Raw genomic sequence first — 16,939 nt, forward strand, 5'->3', positions numbered from 1 at the left:
AAATAAATGAAACCATATCCAAAGATATTTCTTTGAAACGAGAGGCAAAGAGCATATTGGTTTCACTTAGCTGCTCTAGGGGGTTAGAGGTTGAGCTATAGAGAACACAGGCATGGAACCAACCACAGATAGAGAGCCCATTAACTGGTTTAGAGAGTACAAGCCTGTTTGGGAAAAACATTTGATCTTTGCATCATATAAAATACCCACACTAAAAGCACCTAAAACACCATTCAATCTTATACATAGCTACATACAGACAAAGCCCCATATCGCCAGTGTTTGTACGTGTATGTTTGTGATACCAGCAATCCTTTCCTCCGAGTTCAGACGTGCTAAACAAGCAGCAAGCCCTAATAATCTATGCTAAAACATATAGCCAGTGGATATGATTTACACTCTCTTGATTTTCTTGGCAGCTGCCAAGAGCAGGTCTCGTTTTTTTTTTTTTAAGCCTCTTATATCTTTTTTTATACTTGCCAAATTGAAACAGTATTTGTTTTAATGGGAGTTCTAATTAACGTCTATGTATTCCCCTCTTGCTCTGCGAGAGGCTGAGCTATGAATGCAGGCTATGTGCTCATCCTCTTTGATTAGTTGTCAGTGGAGCTTGCCAGCTGACATGGTGCCTGGTGAGAGGCTTAATGCCCAACTTTTAATAATGTGGGGGACTACATGAATCTCCCTCTCTCATTGGTATTCAGGTGCAGGATGTCTTGTTAGAAGTCAGAGAGGGGGGCGGAATGGAGTCAGAGCTTCAAAATTGTTCCCTCCATTTTCCCTCTATCTGTCTCTCTCCCTCTTTTTGGCAACGACTAGTGTTGGCGTCTTAAACAGAATTCATCCCATTTTTAAAGAAGCGACAGTGCTCGCTAATGGAAGAGAAGAGCGGCAGCGGCAGTTTGGAGTCTCCCCTGGCTTATCTCTGTTAGACAGTTGGGGGAGTCGCTAGTGAGGCGAGCGTAGCGTGGTGTCAGCGTGCGTGGTGTCAGCGTGCGTGGTGTCAGCGTGCGTGGTGTCAGCGTGCGTGGTGCGGTGCAGAGCAGGCGGCCAGGCAGGCCTGGGGACACGGATCAAAGGGAGGCAGGGGTGAGAGCCGCTCTGCCTGCCTCTGATCCCCTGTGCGTGTGTGTGTGTGTGTGTGTGTGTGTGTGTGTGTGTGTGTGTGTGTGTGTGTGATTAGGCCCAGCCCACTCCCACAGCACCACAGGCCCTCCTCACACACATGGTCCCTCTAATTCCAAAACACACGTCCCTTCTAGAACAGGGTAAAACGGAGCGATAACTAACTACCATGATTTAACCAGCAAAGGTGATATTTCTCAAGTTATTGCTTAGAATCCTAACACACATAACCCTTTAAGCTTGTGGAATATCTTATAGTTATCCTTTTTACCATTTTGGATAAATAAATAAAGAAACTGAAAATAATCTATGCTGAATCCATAAGGATTTTTAGCTTTACTATGTGCTTCAATTTGACCTAAACCGGTCCTCTTGTGTGTGGACCTGTTGGATCTATTCCAGGTTTGATCCAAAGGGTCAAATATGTCAAATACTATTTTATTTCACAGTAATAACTGGCAGGTATAGACGTGTTTTTCAGCTATGGTATTACCAACAGCCCACTACACCCTGAGTGTGGTTGATCAACTGACAGTATTTTCCTGTATGTTATTTCACTCTGAGAGAGACGATGCATCGTGTCCCGCTGTATGTTATCCTCAAATTCAATATCCCAGGATTTGTCTAAACACTTTGCAATGTTTGCACTTCATTACAGAGGGCTTCTTCCCTTGTAAGGTTAGAATTCAAATTCTTAACTCTTGGTACTGTCGAAGCCTCATGAGGAGCAGTTGTTTTCTCCCCTCTCCCAGCAGGTGTCCCTGTCATGCAATAAAGCGGAATTCAGCCCAAACGGCTGCCAAAGAACACAACTCCCAAGAACAGCTAGCGCTTCAAAGGCTTATATGGAGAGACTTAATGGTGTCCGTGGAGTTTCCTATGACCTGATATTGTTTCTGGGGAGGATTTAGACCACCTAAGCTTTGGTTACACTTCCTTTTACAGTGCTGGTTCACCATGCCATAACCAGGTACAGTAGGCTTTGTAAATAAAATGTAACTACCTGTGCTTAAAATGGATAACAGATAGACTGTCGGAACTTGGAACAATTAGAACAATTTCAAGGCTACATTTCATTAGAACAAATGTGAAATTGTATTTATTTTGCTATAAGTTATTGGCCGTGTCCGAATACCCATACTTGCGTTTTAAATAGTAGGCTTTTAGGTATGCGAAAATAGAACGTTTTATAGTATGTGAAATCTTGAAACTTGAGTATGCTTTAAATGCCAGGATGTCATACTCATTTTGGATTTTCATTTAGTCGAATTTTGCTGCACACTGATGAGGAAGAGAATCGTCTTTTCACACCCACGTGAGTTTGACAACAGCTGATAATCAGAATAGGGGACGCGATCTACAAAAATGAATGAATGGCGGGGAACAAGCGCGATTGCACATTAGATGACACCTTCTCAGTATGGATGAGTAGTATGTTGCTATTTGTTGCTTACTGCATACGTTTTTACTAAACAGTATGTTCTAAATAGTCTGTAGTACTATTAGTACACAGTATGCTTTTAAGGACCAGGAAGAGCTAAGTTGTTGTCAATGAGTTCTTCAGTCACGTCTTCATTATTTAACCAATTACTTTCTGGTTATTAAGGTACTGTAAAAGGAATCGCAACTGAAGCTTTCGCCACAGCATGGCATACTTGTTTATATAGCTTGTAACAACTTATAGTATGTCATTGTGAGTATTTAGGGTCATGAAGACTTCCAAAATATCATGTTTCACAAATGAAAAGTTTGGGAAATATTTGTTGTGAACGAAATCCTCTCAGCTCTTCAAACCCAGAGTTCCAGGTGACTGACGCAAAAGTCACTCCATCAAAAAAGCAATAATAATGTTTTCAGTCGCTGCTGATATTTCTCCACCTCATACTCCTGGCCTCTATCCAACACCTGCTGTGACACCAAATGAAACAGGAGCAACACAACAACTCTGCTCTCATACCTCTGGCCCAGCCAAGCACAGCTTAACCCATCACCCTGCCCCTGACATAGCTAGTGCCTCTCTCTCAAACCAGCCAAACTTATATCCCACATGACAACAACCCCTGTGCCGGTGTGGATGGCTTTTCCAGCGGCCGTAATGGGAAAACGTGCGCTGTCGGGAAAGGTTATGGGATTGGGATGGGTGCAAGCACCTGTCGGCAATGCTAAACGCAGCAGGATTCCATTACAAACATGGCAGTTGGCCACCGCAGCCCATTTACTGTGAATCACAGAATTTTTGTCAATCTTTACCAGTAAAGGGTAGCCCATCAATACCAGACACTAGAGAAAATAGCTCACCCATACCAACACACAGGCATATCTCCTCCGGACAGATGATGTCTGAAAACCCACAATATAAAATTATCATTTCCATCATGATGGAGAGTCTATTTGTATTGGTTTGTTTTTTCATTACATAGAAGGAGGAAGACAGGAGAGTGAAAACACAGTATATAAACTATCTAATAAAAAAAATCACAGTCCCAATCTACGTGAAACTAAATCTATGTCAACAACAACATTCAAGATGAGATGCATTTGAGAGAACTGAAACGACATCTGTTTAACTACAGACGGATAGAGTTAGACAGGCTGAGTTGTGTGTGTGTGTGTGTGTGTGTGTGTGTGTGTGTGTGTGTGTGAGCAGCAGAACATTGAGGCAGTATGAACACTGATTCCTCTGTCAGAGAACATCCATCTCCACATAGTGAGAGAGTGAAAGGAATGTCACATGGCATACTGTGAGGGGTTAAATATTATTTACATTACATTTTAGTCATTTAGCAGACGCTCTTATCCAGAGCGACTTACAGTTAGTGAGTGCATACATTATTTTATTTTTTTTTCATACTGGCCCCCCGTGGGAATTGAACCCACAACCCTGGTGTTGCAAATGCCATGCTCTACCAACTGAGCTACATCCCTGCCGACCATTCCCTCCCCTACCACGGACGACGCTGGGCCAATTGTGCGCCGCCCCATGGGTCTCCCGGTCGCGGCCGGCTACGACAGAGCCTGGATTCGAACCAGGATCTCTAGTGGCACAGCTAGCACTGCGCCACTCGGGAGACTATTATACCTCCATGTTGGTTTTAAAGCATACCTGTCAAATACCAGTCTTATTAACAACCCAAATAAAATAACACATATATTACAATAAACCACATTCTGCTTAGAAAATTAACAATGTAAAAATTATATGAATCTTTTTTTAGATCGACTTAATATAATTATTGATTTTTGACAGTTATTCAAGGTCCTAATCCCCAGTGCTAAACAGGAAGTGTGTATTATCCAAACACGTAGTGGAATGCTTGGGAAGAGAGGGAGAGAAAGGGAGCTGCTGTATCGTCAGCCCTTATTCAGTACTGTAGAGCCATTAATGAAAAAAGCGGTCCATGTTCCTGGTGTTTTCTGCAGGTTTGCAGTGAGAGCATTAGCACTTAAAGCCCCTGTGCCACAACTAACAATCAAGCATGCTGTGAGCCTCCATGTTATCCTCTGACGCTCCAGCGGGAGAGAAAATCTCATTTTTTGTCACCAAAATCCTTAATTCTTTCTTCCATGAAGAAAGAGGGGTAATACCAAGAATGTTTCCAATCTGCTTTGAGAAATATTTGAAGAAATACAAAAACTCCCAATAAAACACGTGTGAAAGAGGGGGAAATTGCGGACAAATGCAGCAATGAAATTCATTTTCAACTCTTTACACACCATTTCAATCTTATTTTCTGCTTGTTAACCAAATCTTGTTGGTGAGGGTGGGCAAGACTGGCCAGTATTGATGGGTAATTGTGTATAATTAACTCCTTACACATGATTTGCATCAATACAAATCATTTTCCATTCTGTGCAACTTACTTAAGGCTCAACCCCTTACATAGTCACATTTTAAATGCTCATTAATGGAGGTGCCCAAAGAAGATAACGTGGAATCTCCAGCTTTTGAGAAACACACCACACACACACACACACACACACACATGCTAACACACACACATGCACACAGGGGCAAAGCAATTGCATTTTCTACGACAGAAGAGAATTGCTCGGTTAGAGGGGAATCCAATGCCTATTAATTCAAACCCCAATTTGGACAGCGACGCATCTAATTACTCTAATGCTCCAAAGTACTTTCACTGTGTGGAGGGCTGAGAGGAGAGGAGGGAAGGGGAAGCAGCATGACTGGGGGGTTAGGAGGCCATGGAGGGCAGCAGGGTAGCCCTACACAGCCCCTACTCTACAAGCCTACTGTAGCCAGCCATTTCCCCTACAGATAGACACTGCACACAGCCCAGACTCAGAGATGAAGACAATTATCGTACAAGATTAATGGAATACCATATAATACTAAGGTCTACCAACTTCGAACAATTACTTGTAGAAGATTAAGTGCCTACATTTCTAAGCTTTAGCTAATTATTTCATTCACATGTGTTTCTCATGTTCGGAGTAGGATTTTGATGTCCCAGGAAAGTGGAAACTGCTGTTTTGGAGCAGATGTGCCTCTATCAAGATTAATTTTAATTTGTTGATGTTAATCCAATTGTTTTATTATTGTATCAATTTAAATGAGCCAATGAAAACCCAGAGCTTTAGAAGCTCAAATAAAAGACGATGGATCGACATACAGTAGCCTAGTACTGAGTTGATTTTTCTAATTGAATGGTGGTTCAGCAAATTGCAATTATATACATAATTTAAACCTTGGGTCATTGAATCATTAAAATGGTCAGATGTCTATATCAGAAGCATTTTTTGTAAAAATGTTACTTTATGTAGCTTACGGTACACATCCATATCAAAAGAGGCAAGACAGGGAGGAAATAGGGGAGACGTGCCCTTGGCCTTGAACTGACCTGTGGGGAGAGGCCATTGCTGACCGGATTCATGTGGTTGCTGGCAGCTGATTGGCTCATGAAGGTGTCTGAGTAGCTGGAGAAGCTGTGGCGATTGGACGAGAGGCCGTAGGGGGAGCTGCCGTCAGAGAGTCCGCCCTGGTGCATGGAGGATGGAGGCAGGGGTTGGGGCCGATGCAACGTACTGCTGACATCTGAACCAATAACAACAACAAAAACAACAACACAGAGCCTGGGTAAGGGAGTGAGCCAAGAGAGCCACGACTAAATATACTGTTCTCAAACCTCAGCCTTGTAAACAACTTATTACACCTTAATGGTCTCAAACCCCCAGACAGATTAAACACTAAACGTAAGGAGATAGTTTATTTTGAAAATAGCACAATAAAATTATGTTTTAGCAGTGGCTCATGCCGGCTCAGACATCATGTGACACCTTTTCATACTGTTTGTAGCTTAGAAATATCCTGCTCTTGTAATTGGTAGCAAACTCCGTTAAAGGCTGTTTCCCTGTCATCGTGTAACAAAGGCTAGTTGCTGTATGGATCCTATATTTAGCACATAACTGTTATATGATATAATATTCTGTTAACATGCTCTAAATGTGTAGCAGACATACCATAGATATTTGTAACCCAAGTGCTACCTAGATTAGATTAAAACACGTCCATTTACACAAACATTTGAGCCCAAAACAGAGCCTCTGGGATAAGCAGATGTGGAGGCTTGTGTGTGAGTGCGTGCGCATGTGTGTGTGTCGGTGTGTGTGTATGTGCGGGCATGTGTGTGTGTCTTACCCTGTGACAGTGTAGTGCCGGGGTATGAGGACTCAGGTAGCTGGTAGGTAGGTAGGCTGGGCATCCCCGTGGGCGGGAAGCCTCCAGGTAACAGGTGGTTGAAGGCGGCCAGCTGATTGGCTCCTGCCTGCTTGCGCCATCTGGCCCTTCTGTTGCTGAACCACACCTGGAGGGAAAATAACTGATGAGAAGGATGGAGAGGACAAACTACAGAACAAACAGAGAAAGAGACAGAGAGAGACAGAGAGACAGACAGACAGACAGACAGAGAGAGAGAGAGCGAGAGAGAGAGAGAATTTCTACCTTTCACTCAGTTTAGCTACTCTATGATAACCCATCTGCAAGAGCGAAGCACTCTCTAACTCTCAGCAATCACAAGGTTGTGCATACTAGAATAGCCATAATTTTCTCTTCATGTTCTGTCCAAAGGAATATGTGAATATATTAACACAATGGATATATTATCAAATGGATATATGATTCCAGAATGCTCCAAATGAATTGAGTGTGTGGTCCTACCACCTGTAATTCATCTGTCTGTTGCTGTGAGAGATGGTGGTGGTGGAGACGCTAGACAGTCCCTGTAGGAGTCAGAGCCTGCATGGAGGTCCAGTGGTCTGGCCCTGTTGTTCTTCTTAAGTGGCTGAAGCTGGGATCTGTGTCAACAGGCTGCCCTAAGAAGTCATTAAGGGGTCAGAGGTAGGGGCCACAAGCTGCATATCAGACATCTCAAGTATGTTTGTGAACCTATTAGACTATTGGAGGCCATAAAGAATGCCACCACAGCGGTTCATACTCTCTTGTCAATAGTATGTCTACTCTCTCTCTCTCTCTCTCTCTCTCTCTCTCTCTCTCTCTCTCTCTCTCTCTCTCTCTCTCTCTCTCTCTCTCTCTCTCTCTCTCTCTCTCTCTCTCTCTCTCTCTCTCTCTGTTACTCTTTCTGTCTCTCTCTATATGTCTCACATATAATCAGATATATGCAATTGCAAATACATGCATAGTGAACTATTTCAATGATATTATACAAAGTGGATGGGATTTAGCAGTTTATCTGTAATCGACAAAACCATGAATACATATTATTTTGCACAGTCTAACGGCACATTGTTTACATCTTGGTCTTCTTAAGATCGCTAAATAAAATGTAGAATTGTACCAAAATGCACACAAAATGTCCAACACCATTATCAACATTCAACCACGAATGCACAATGTCAACTCCCTGAATGGGAGTGACTAAAGAGGCTCCATTTTAACTGCAGTGATTTACACATTTTAAAAAGGCTTCTGCTTCAACAAAACATGAATATAATCAGGTCTTTTGAAAAGAGCAGCCATACAGCCAGCAACCTGTTCCATTTAACCAAGACAAGGCCTGGGCCCAGTGTAGGCTAAAGGTTTAAGGACATTGATCTATGCCTCGCACTGGCAATTCATCAGAGTTTAATACACTGTCAGCGCAGTTCATCTACTGTTGTGTTTCAAACGGCCTGGCCTATTGTGAAGCCAGATGAAAGGAGGGGACAAAAGGGCTTCCATACGCCAGGCAGAACACTGGGCACAAAGAAGGGGCGTCCCTTTTAAACAGCTCTAAAAGAGCCTAACTTTCAAGGGACTAACACAGGGACAGACTCACTGCTATTGAGGCCTCTCCTTCTCCTGAACACAAACAAATGCTACACATAAACTCACATACACAGAGATCTCAATCACATAAAGACAAATCTCTGTTTAGATTGTCTGCCTCTAGTTCCAATTTCATCAAGAGCATCTCATGTGATAAAAAGGGACTGAGATAATAATACCCCACTGTCCAAGCACTCGCGAGATAAATAAGTCACTCAACTTCTAACCCTAACCCTAACCCCACCAACAGGAAGCCTCTTCTGGAAGCAGATCATTTCCTCACACTTTCCATTTAACAAACAAACTTTTCCAGACCAAATAAAGCACTGCGAGGGCTCAGGGCTCCCTGGTGCCCCCACTGATTTGGCTCCTATTGGGATGTAGTGGAGCGTGGTGCTGGGTCTGAGCTGGAGCTGCTGATATCTTGCTGGGACAAACAGCTGCCTGCCATGGGGACACACCTCTTCCTTCCACACACGCCCAATCAACCGGCCCTGCAGTGCCACCCTCACCTCCGACCTCTGAACCTCACCCCTCACCCCGCCCCTCTTTTATGTTCTATTACACTTCCTTATTTTTGTCATCCAAGCCACAGGCAGGAGGTGTTCCATTATGGCAAACACAAAACACACAGAAATGCCTTGGCCACTTTCTCTTCTTCCTTCACTTCACTTCAGTTTTCTCTTCCTAACACTCACTCTCTTTCCCTCTTGCTCTCTCACATAAACACATTATGAAACTCTACATTTCTGGTCTTTCTTAACACTGTTATGAAATACTCCGATAGACAATTTACAACATTTTCTGATAGAATGTACCTCCCCTCCTCATTTCAGTCTATAATGACATAATAGGATGTTCAGAGTGGTGCATGGTGATGTCTCAACATCTGCCTCCCATGCCCTGTGGTCACCATTGCCACCCATCCACTTTAATGAGAGGGGAGTCTGTGAAGCGCATCTGTCTAAGTGAATTTACTCCAAGGCTTTGAACGAGCCCGCTGCAACGCCGAGCTACTCAAGTCAAGTAAAATGCCAAAGGCTGCACCGCTATCGAGTTAAAGCTGACAAACATTGGGCCCAATGTGACCAGGTCAATACCGTATTGTTGGGCGAGAGGGGGCCATGCGTCACTGCTGCTTCAGAGGAGATGTAATGTTTTCTCCAGCAGCCATGGACTCTACAACAGCAGACACTGAGATAAACAGGCACGCACATACTGTATGTACGCACATATGCATGCGCGCACACACACAGACAAACACACACACACACAACACAAACAGGAGGAGGATTTGAAGCTGTACTCTGGAACCCGATCACAAAGTCACCTTGGACCACAGATTCTCCCCTGCTCTCCCCAATCCGGTTTAATTCCTCTGCACTACAGAGAGAGAGAGAGAGAGCTTCATCCCTCCTCCATGTCTACCTCAAAGTCTGCTACTACAGCATCAATCTTTAGTCCTGTTTTGTTTTGTCAGTGTAAGAGGTTTTCTGATTGGCTTCCTCTACACTTGGACTAACATGGACTATGTGATTATCCCTGCAAGATACTGGAGGAAGTTGGAGGGTGGGGGGTGGGGGACGGTAGAAAACCTGGGGCACCACCACATCTCTTAGGACTAGAGCTTAGTGGAGCCTGAGAGACAAAAAGAGACCCGCTTTGAGCTGCTGAGCTGAGCTGAGCACAGACATGGAGGGGGTGGCATGGGACTGTAGGGGGGGTTGGGGGAAATGAAGGCTGGAACGAACGTCAGGCAAGTTGAAGGTCCTGAAAACATGTCCCCGAGTCTAGTGAAGTGAAGGTCTGGAGAGATATGTGTTAACAACAGTTGCTTTTATGTAGCTTTGATTTGGCAGTGGCACATATACAGTATATCCTTTAATCCCACTTGGCAAAAACTGGTTGAACCAACGTTGTTTCCAATTCATTTCAACAAAAATAATCAATGTGATGACGTTGAATCAATGTGGAAAACTAATTGGATTTTAAAAAAGGGCATTTACTATTTTTTTCACCCAACCTAAATCCAATGACATGGTACAATTTTTTGTTGATTTCACGTTGAATTCATGTTAGTTGACAACTCATCCAAATATAAAAGAAAATTAGACATTGAATCTGTGCCCAGTGGGATGTAATCTCTTATCTGAGAGAGTGGCCTGGGTCTGTATTCCACCATTTCTCTAGACCTCACTCACTAACACAACACAATGGACTCTACAGGGCTGAGGATCCCATTTGCTTATCACTGATCTAAGATAACACAAACACAACACTGCAATGCATGACATTACATTGCATTCAAACCCTTTGTCTCAAATAGGATCTAATTGTCTTTCTTTAAAGTTATTGTAACAATTCTACGTTTCTTAAGCCAATGGTGCCACACGTACACATTTCACAAAGTGAACTATATGCTACAAAAACAAGGATGAACCCTTATTCTCATGTATTCTCAATGGTGCACTCCACAAATACAATGAACACAGTAGTGCAAAGAGGCGAAACAACATCGCCTCATCGGTTTTATCCCATGTACTACCCACCCTCACTGGCTCTTGCTGTTTCTCTCTCTGCCTGCCTGCCTGCCTCTGCCTGCCAGACTGACACTATGCTAATTAGAGTAGCTGGGAGTGTGAATTTGAGAGGAGAGTGGGATTAGCTCGATAAGTATCAGGAATACAGAGGGACTGAAGGAAAGTCATTTAAATTCTAATAATAAGAAACTGTTAGAACATTCACACGGCTGCATTGCAACAATTTCTCTTCCACAATCTACATAAACCCTATCTATTCCTTTATGGAACCGACATAAAACCAGACTGGTGGGAACATGGATGATGCCTGTTGTGTTGGGTGGGCTCTGCTATTGTTACTACTGAAAACTACTATGCCATTCTCTCCTGCCATTGGTAGTCACCTCGCATGGAAACAACCTGGTAAATCTCTATTTCATGATACATCTCTATGACGTCATTGTGTTTATCCTAAACTACATAAAAGGAATATATCTGTCTTTGAGGAATGTGTGACAATATGTCCCTTTCAGTTTTGGGGGATAGACAAGATGGATCAAGATGGAACTCTGCAGTATTTGGTTGTTCAACATGAAAATAAGACATTCAATAGGTAGTCTATAATATATCCTGTGACACTATGAGGTAGTACTGGGATCTCTCCTCAGCCTCTCCATAGAGGCCTCAGAGATCAGAGACAGGGCAGCACAGAGACAAACAGAGCAGGATCCTCTACTCTTTGTGTCGCGGCATGTATCAGAAGCCTAGCGCACTCTCCAGATAGAGAGAAAAACGTCTTCCCAAATTGATTTCTACGCTTCATAAAAGGCTATGCTTATAACTTATTAGATTCCTCTAACTATAATAGCTACATGCAGAATGTTTATTGGTAATGAAAGGGGATCTATGTGACAGATTCGCTGAGCGAGCCAGCCAGCGCTGCCGCCGCTCAGATGAGCCTCCTCAGCAGAGGTAGAATCGGCCTCGTAGAAACTTCAGCCTAAATAGAAGAGAATGTAATTGACTTCATGTGTGAGGAGGAGAGGAGCACTGATTTACAGCGCTAAGGCCCAGCCTCTGGCCTCCCTCCCTTCCTCTGTTCTCTGCCCTCCCTCACTCAACAGCAACCCCCCTACACCTGGCCCAAACTTCTGAAGGATAGACACAAGTGATGCTCTTTTCTCTTCTTAATAGTCTGTGGAAGGACTCCACTGCCTGATCCAGTTAGGAATGAGTGTTTTATTTCAGAAGCAGAATGGCAGCACAGAGAGTGGGGTGCTCAGAGCAGTAGACAGGTAGCTAGATTTATAGGGACGGGTAGCCTGGAACTAAAGGCTGTGAGATATGGATCAGATCCTGCAATTTGTCAGTTGGGGTGATAAAACAGTGGTGGGGCCGGGGGAGGGCTGCTGGGAGCTGCTGGGACCTGTGTTTTAGGGGGTGGTGGGCCTGATGAAGATGGATGAGGTAGTGTGACACAAGATGGCAGGCAGGGGCAGGGAGGGGAGGGGGTTTGGGTTGGCTGAGTTTATGGGGCAGTGAGTTTGGGCTGTGGATTCACTGGTAAACCAAACACTTGTCACTTCTCGTTAAACCAGGAGTCCTCCTGAGCACCCTTCCACACAAGAGCTCTCCACTTGGAGTGGGCACATATACCCTCACAGATAATAGTACTTTTACTATATGTGTCCCTGACTGCAGTGTATACAATACACCCTGCTTTACAGATGATCACCTAGAGATCAGTAACAACTAACAGGGTAAACCGTAACCACCACCTCAAATCCTACTGAAGAAGAGATGGATCTTTATGACCCTACAACACCGCCCCTCTGCTGGGTTTCTCCCTCACCCCACTGCCCTCTCAGCCTCCCCACTCGTTGACATCTGGAAGATGCGTCATTGCAGCTGTGCTGGAGCAGGTCAACTCTCAGGCCAAAGGTTCTTCTGTCCTGCCCAGCACAGAGATGGACCATTTGGGTACCTATGTGAAAACCCAGCTGGCTGACATCTTCAAAACGCACTGACACTAAAACTGTCAAGTTCACACACCAAAATCCAGCCTTATGTCTTTTTAAATGTATTGATTCAATTTGGAGCAGTTCTAGAGAAGAGGCTTCACCAAGTTTTTCTTATATCATCATGTCTCAAGTGGTCAGTGTGGTTGGTTATTGAGGATGTGTCTGAGTACTTCAGCAGGCTGATGAGGAGCAGGGTAAGTCCCTGGTGTTCAGATGCAATGGGACAGTGCTCTAGCAGAGCCAATGACAAAACCACACATGACTCTCCTGAAAAAGAAACAATTCTACAATTGTCTCCATAGTCCATCCTAAATCCTCCTCCCAACTCACTTGCCAAACCGCTGAGCAACATTGAAGACCAATGGCCATTATTTACTTTGGTTAACCAGAGTCAGTTTCTTGGGGTGACCTTCTCAGAAAATTAAGTTTGAGTTGATCTTTGGAGACTTTCAAAGCGTTTCGAAATTAGATTATGAGGAAAACTGCATTAACAAATTATGTCCATGATTTAAATACCTCAGATTTTCACATGACATCATTTAGCTCTATTATCTCGCAGGAGAGAAAAAGTGTTCTTTTAGTTTTCAACCCTGTTCGGTTTTTTTCACTTTTAGGATTCAAATTACCATCAGTTTCCATAAATACTCGAAAGAGGCAAATGCCTGAAGGGATTCTCTCTAAAATGTAAATGTAATTGACCTACAAATATGGTTGTGAAGTGCCTGGAACATGGACAAGACAGAGGACACTGTGCTCTGTAGCCCTGGGGTTCCCAGTGGGGTAGATCTCAATTCTTATTATTTTTATGTGTATTATTTTTCTCTTTATGAATATTGCTATAAACAACAGATTAAATTAATTTCGGATCAGTGAAAAAAAGTCTACATAATGCACTGTAATTTAAGCTTTAAAAGCAATATTTTCTCTCTGCCCCATGGTAAAATGTGTAGAATTGCTCTAAATTAGCTTTAAAACTGCTAAATGTTCTCTCTGCTCCAAGGCAAAATGTGTAGAATTGCAGGAAATTAGCTTTAAAACTACAGCATTTTCTCTCTGATGGAAAGAGGGGGTGTCCGACTTCCTCCGAAGCTGCCACCTCTCCTTGTTCGGGCAGGCTTCGGCGTTCGTCGTCACCGCCTTCTAGCCACTGCCGCTCCTCATCTCATCATTCCATTTGTTTTGTCTTGTTTATTACACACACCTGGTTCATATCCCTTTATCAGTACCTGTATAAGTGTTCCCTCTGCCCCCTTGTCTTTGTGTGTGATTATTTATTGTGGAGGTTAGATTAGCTCGGTGGAGCTCTTTGTATTTTGTATCACCGGGATATTTCACCCGTGTGCCTTGTTGTTTTCCAGTGCACATGATTTCCGCACTGGAGTGTTTGACGCATTGCTGCGTACCGCTGTGTTTTCGTAATAAACATTTTATTCTGCGATTTACCCTCCTGCGCCTGGAGAGGAGAGTACCCAACCCTTCGGGACCAGCTGAGCGACCGGATCCAGACACCCACACCCCAGCACCCAGAGGGATTCATCTATCCCAACCGAGGGATTATGACGGGACAGCTACCTGCTGCCAGGGATTCCTCCTGCAGCTGGACCTCTACTTCTCAACCATCAGCCCGGCTCCATCGGAGTGGGAGAAGGTGTCCGCCCTTGTCTCCTGCCTCTCGGGGAAAGCCCTGGAGTGGGCCAATGCGGTCTGGAGTGAAGGAGGAGCCGTGTTGGACAACTACGGGGAGTTCGCTCGCCTCTTCCAGGCAGTCTTCGATCACCCGCCCGAAGGAAGAGTGGCGGGCGAGCGGCTGGTCCAACTGAGGCAGGGGATGAGGACCGCGCAGGACTTTGCCCTGGAGTTTTGTACTCTAGCGGCTGGGTCCGGGTGGAATGAGCGGGCCCTCATTGACAGCTTCCGGTGCAGCCTGCGAGAGGACGTCCGAAGGGAGCTAGCCTGCCGGGATACCATGTTGACTTTTGACCAGCTGGTGGACATGGCCATCCGGTTGGTTAACCTGCTAGCTGCAAGAGGACGTCCTGGAAGGGGCCTGCCCGTTTCACCCCCCCCTCAACCCGGATTCAGTTCCGATGGAGCTGGGTGGTGCAGCGATCCTGGAGTACGGAGGACGACAGCTCCAGCGTCACTCTTGTGGCAGGAGAGGACATTCTGCTACACGCTGTCGTCAGGGTTCTTCCGGGTCTGGAGGCGGCAGGTAGGGCACTCTCGCGTCAACCCAGGAAGCGCAAACTCACACTCGTTCAGAGCCCTCTGCTGCGCACTGCACCATACACGTCACCTTCCCTGATTACACAGTAGTTTCCCAGTGTAAGGCGCTGGTCGATTCAGGCGCAGCTGGGAACTTTATGGAAAGGTCGTTAGCTCATAGTCTAGGTATTACGTTGGATCCCCTATCCATTCCACTGCCCATCAAAGCACTTGACAGTCGACCATTAGGGTCAGGGTTCATTAGGGAAGTTACAGCACCAGTCACGATGGTTACGAACAAGACCCATAGAGAGCAATTCACCTTTTTTAATTATTGAATCTCCTGATTTCCCTGTTGTGTTGGGTCTTCCCTGGTTAGCACTACATAACCCAACCTTTTCATGGCCTCAGAGGGTTCTCACGGGGTGTTCGCGAGAGTGTCAGGGTAGGTGTCTAGCTGTTTCCGTTGGTGCAACCACGGTGGAAAGTCCAGACACTACCTCCACCGTGCGCATTCCCCCCGAATACCTCGATTTGCGCATGCGTTTTCCAAAATGCAGGCGACCAAATTACCACCTCATTGGGCGGGGGATTGCGCGATAAACCTCTGGGTAGACGCTGTGCCTCCCAGGAGTCATGTATATCCCCTGTCGCAGGCTGAAACGGAGGCGAAGGGGGACATACGTTTCCGAGTCCCTGCGCCAGGGGTTCATACGTCCCTCCACTTCGCCCGCCTCCTCATGTTTATTTTTTGTGAAGGAGAAAGACGGAGGTCTGCGCCCTTGCATTGATTACCGAGCACTTAACAAGGGGACAATTCGTTATAGTGATCCTCTACCCCTCATTCCATCTGTAATCGAGTCAATGCATGGGGCGCGCTTCTTCACAAAATTAGATCTCCGGAGTGCATACAACCTAATGCGTATCCGAGATGGGGACGGGTGGAAGACAGCATTCAGCACAACCACGGGGCATTACGAATACCTGGTGATGCTGTGCGGTTTGATGAATGCTCCATCAGTCTTCCAGTCCTTTGCAAACAAGGTGTTTCGGGACATGCTTGGTCATGGTGTAGTGGTCTACATCGATGACATTCTGGTGTATTCCGCTACGCGCGCTGAGCATGTGTCCCTGGTTTGCAAAGTGCAGGGCCGACTGTTGGAACATGACCTTTATGCCAAGGTAGAAAAGTGTCTGTTTTTCCAGCAGTCCGTCTCCTTCCTCGGATACCGCATCACCACCTCAGGTGTGGAGATGGAGGGAGATCGCATTTCAGCCATGCCTAATTGGCCGACTCCAACCACGGTAAAGGAGGTGCAGCGCTTTATTGGCTTTGCCAACTACTATCGGAGGTTTATCCGGGGCTTTGGCAAGGTCGCAGCTTCCATCACCTCTCTGTTGAAGGGTGGGCCGTTCCGGCTCTGCTGGTCTGCTGAGGCTGACAGGGCTTTCAGTAACCTGAGGGCTCTGTTCACCTCAGCTCCGGTACTGGTCCATCCCGATCCATCATTACCGTTCGTAGTGGAGGTGGATGCATCCGAGGTAGGGATAGGCGCTGTCCTATCTGAACGCTTGGGCACGCCACCCAAGCTCCGCCCCTGTGCCTTCTTCTCCAAGAAACTCAGCCCGGCAGAGCAGAACTACGACGTTGGTGATCGGGAGCTGTTGGCTGTCGTCAGAGCCCTGACCACTGGCTCGAGGGGGCGAAACACCCTTTCCTCGTCTGGACTGACCACCGTAACCTGGAGTACATCCGCGCAACTTGGAGGCTGAACCCGTGCCATGCC

The 16,939-nt window shown here is 45.4% G+C and overlaps 1 protein-coding gene across 2 annotated transcripts in view; it reads right to left on the reverse strand.

The window, feature by feature from the left end:
* The window catches only part of LOC311133786 (paired box protein Pax-7), a gene marked incomplete at both ends in the record, with an annotated part of 60,047 nt that overhangs the window by 11,822 nt on the left and 31,286 nt on the right, over positions 1 to 16,939 (reverse strand). For both annotated transcript variants that reach the window (XM_084167356.1, XM_084167355.1), the window contains 2 exons: positions 5,985 to 6,178; positions 6,782 to 6,947. In XM_084167356.1, the coding sequence (XP_084023482.1) occupies positions 5,985 to 6,178; positions 6,782 to 6,947 (360 nt within the window). The remainder of the gene's footprint in view (positions 1 to 5,984; positions 6,179 to 6,781; positions 6,948 to 16,939) is intronic.

The sequence above is a fragment of the Coregonus lavaretus genome (assembly GCF_964263955.1).
Source record: "Coregonus lavaretus genome assembly, chromosome: 8".
NCBI classification, from domain to species: Eukaryota; Metazoa; Chordata; class Actinopteri; order Salmoniformes; family Salmonidae; genus Coregonus; species Coregonus lavaretus.